This window comes from Dinoponera quadriceps, unplaced genomic scaffold (genome assembly GCF_001313825.1).
Source record: "Dinoponera quadriceps isolate SergipeBrazil2010 unplaced genomic scaffold, ASM131382v1 scaffold635, whole genome shotgun sequence".
Classification (NCBI taxonomy): Eukaryota; Metazoa; Arthropoda; class Insecta; order Hymenoptera; family Formicidae; genus Dinoponera; species Dinoponera quadriceps.
In genome coordinates this window covers 19,305-22,685 of record NW_014554723.1, presented here as the reverse complement: position 1 = coordinate 22,685, position 3,381 = coordinate 19,305, and the positions used below count along the sequence as shown (strand labels likewise).

Below are 3,381 nucleotides of genomic sequence, written 5' to 3'. Positions count from 1 at the left end.
ATATTAGGTGAAGTAAAAAGTTCTGAGCGTTTTTTCGCTTTATTTCGACGATGAAATTAACATAGTTAGGATTATCCGATTTCGATCAAATATGCGCCGTTTTGTTCGATAACTTTTGTCCATTTTGAAAGCAATTTCATAATTCCGCGATTGAAGAAGTCCTCGTCCCTATTGGTAAAAAACTTGACCAGCTCATTTTCACAAGCCTCTCTTGAGGCTAGTTTTGTACCATCAAGAAAATTTTGCAAATGCTTGAAAAGGTGATAATCGCTTAGTGCCAAGTCTGGACTATACGGTGAGTGCAATAGAACCTCCCATCCGAGCTCTCGGAGCTTCTGGCGCGTCGTTAATGATGTGTGGGGCCTGACGTTGTCTTGATAGAACACAACACTTTTCCTATTGGCCAATTCTGGCCGCTTCTGGTCGATCGCCTGCTTCAATCTGGTCAGTTGTTGACAATAGAGGTCCGAATTGAATGTTTGGCCCAATGGGAGCAGCTCATAGTGGATGATTCCTTTCCAATCCCACCAAACACACAGCAAAACCTTCTTGGCCGTTAATCCGGGCTTGGCGATCGTTTGGGCCGGCTCACCGCGATTGGACCACGATCTTCTTCGGCTGTTGTTCTCGTATGTGACCCATTTTTCATCACCAGTTACCATCCGCTTCAAAAATGGGTCGATTTCGTTACGTTTCAGCAAAGAATCGCAGGCATCAATTCGGTCCAAAAGGTTCTTTTGCGTCAATTCGTGTGGCACCCATACATCGAGCTTCTTCTTGAGACCAGCCTTATGCAAATGGTTCCAAACGGTTTTCTGGCTAATCTTCAGTTCCTGGGCAATGGAATAAGTGCTCACATGCCGGTCCGACTCGACGATTTCCATGATTTTATCGACATTTTCGACAATTAGCCTACCAGAGCGTGCCTCATCTTCGACGTCCATGTTACCAGAACGGAATCTTTGGAACCACCGCTTTGCTGTTGCATTCGATACTGTATTGGGTCCATAAACAGCACAAATTTTTTTGGCCGCCTGCTCCGCCTTTTCACCTTGGTCGTAGTGGTACTAAAGAATATATCGAATTTTCTCTTTTTTTACCTCTATTTTGGAACGCTGTAACACACAACTGCCTTGACCAAACACAAAACTGTAACAGAACTTTTTTTGAAGCGTAATGTCACCTTTAAATCGACGTATAGTATGACCCGATGCGATGTATACATCGTGAGATATGGCTCACTAAAGACATCTAGCGGAAAACGCTCAGAACTTTTTACTTCACCTAATAATTATGTGCGAAAAACATGGCAGAATCTTCTGCCTGCCCAGTCTACAATAAAAACCTGGTATTAAACAGTCAATGGATCACCAAGCTCTACAAAAGAGACGTTACGAGTCATTGCTCTATGTGCTTAAGAGTCGTAGAAACCTGTTATAGTTAATTTGGTCTTAGATGAGATGGCCATTAGGGAAACAAATTATTTTTCATCAAGGTACATTGCATGGAGATGTAGATTACGGAACTGTAGAGGAAACTGAATATGTAGATGATTATGATTCTGCATTTGCAGCAAAAATGCCTCGGTATTTATGAAAGTTTCATTAAACGACAGTACGAAGATACCAATTGGATACTTTTTAAGTCAGTCCATAAATGGTTCGGAACACGCAAATTTAGTAACGCAGGCATTACGAGGGCAGTCTGATAGTAGTAATAGTAGGATTTAAAATGAAAACGCAATATTTCGGAAAAATTTCGATTTATTTTTCAATGTAGTACACTTCTACTTCTTTACATTTCTTCCAACGGTGCAGTAATTTTTTAATGCCCTCTAAAAAGTATAATTGTTCAAACTCTGCAAAATAGGCATCTACCTCAGCGAAGATTTCCGAATGGGATGTAAATTTCTTCTCTGCAAAATATTTTTTCACATTGGGAAACAGGAAAAAGTCGCTGAAGGCCAAATCTGGAAAATACGGCGAATGGGGTAAGTAGTTCGTACCTCAATTCAAACAGTTTAGCTATAGCGATTGAAAATGAACGTGTTGGTACATTGTCGTGTGGGAACAGGACTTTCTTCTTTGCAAGATGAAGCCGTTTCTTCTTTAATTCAACGTCGAATCATCCCACCAAATCACTGTAATATTGCCCAGTGATAGATCTTCCCTTGACCTAATAATCGATTAAGATTACACCGCGGGAATCCCAGAATAACGTAGCCATGACTTTTCCGGCCGATGGGGCCGTTTTGGCCTTCTTCGGAGCTCTTTCACCAGGTAAAGTCCACTGTTTATACTGTTGCTTGGTATCTAATGTATAGTGATGGACCCACGTTACATCTACAGTCACAAAACGACGCAGAAACTCCGCTTGATTGTGCTGAAAAAGCTCCAAACACATCTTCGAAATGACTACCCGATTTCGTTTTTAATCCATGGTGAGCAACCGAGGCATCCATCGCGCACCGTTAGCTTTCTTATGTGCAATATATAATGTATGATTTGTCCTGTGCGTTCTTCCGAAAACTTTACCATGTCTGCTATCTCACGTACCTTTGCCCGACGGTCGACCAATATGATATGCACTTTTTCGACAAAATCATCGGTAGTAACTTCTTTTGACTGCCCGGGACGGTCATCATCAAAGACGCATGTGCAACCACGATGAAACTCGTCATACCATCTAAAAACAGTGCTTCTCGAAGGAGCAACATTCGCATAAACGGCTTCCAATTTATCTTGGACTACTTCACACGTTTTCCCATCCAAAGTAAGGAAATGAATCACCGAACGATATTGTTCTCTTTCCATATTGACGACAATGGCTTAGGCGTTTTAAGCGTATTAAGCGGCTGCCAACAAAAAACTAATGGACGGATAAGGCTGAAATTTTGACAGGCATTGTTTGAAAGATGAGGCTATATGATAGTAAAACCGGTTTCGCTGTAGTGGCGCCACCATACGTAAATCCTACTTCTTATCAAACCGCCCTCGTATTTCGCACCTGACGCAGGGCGCTCCTTATGGCGTTAGTGAGACGGATTTGGTTAGCATGTACAGTTGCTCAGATGTCTTTTAATCATGCTAGTAATTGATCGTTAATACGGAAACACTCTTTCGGGTCCTTATGTGTCCTACTGGGTCATGGTCGAGAGATATTAATGTTATTCGGCAAGGTTATTTTAGCTAACGCGTCGCGTAAGCGCGAAATTTCTTGGTCGACATTACTCGAGTAGAAATTGAATCTAGTAATTGTCTAGTCATGACATAGAAAAGTTGAGTTTTACATCGCTACTAGATAGTAGTATTAGTTAGCCATTAGTTCGGAATATAACGTTCACTTCTTTTAATAACTGTACTAGAAAAATTAGCTAATAAC

The 3,381-nt window shown here is 41.3% G+C and overlaps 1 protein-coding gene across 1 annotated transcript in view; it reads right to left on the bottom strand.

Annotated features, from left to right (window-relative positions):
- LOC106741156 (histone-lysine N-methyltransferase SETMAR-like) overlaps positions 1 to 2,403 on the bottom strand; it is a 3,287-nt gene extending 884 nt beyond the window's left edge. The window contains exons 1-2 of the mRNA XM_014612870.1: positions 2,197 to 2,403; positions 189 to 1,067 (exon numbers count right to left, since the gene is read on the bottom strand). Of these exons, the coding sequence (XP_014468356.1) occupies positions 189 to 1,067; positions 2,197 to 2,403 (1,086 nt within the window). The remainder of the gene's footprint in view (positions 1 to 188; positions 1,068 to 2,196) is intronic.
- Between the last annotated feature and the right edge of the window lie 978 nt (positions 2,404 to 3,381).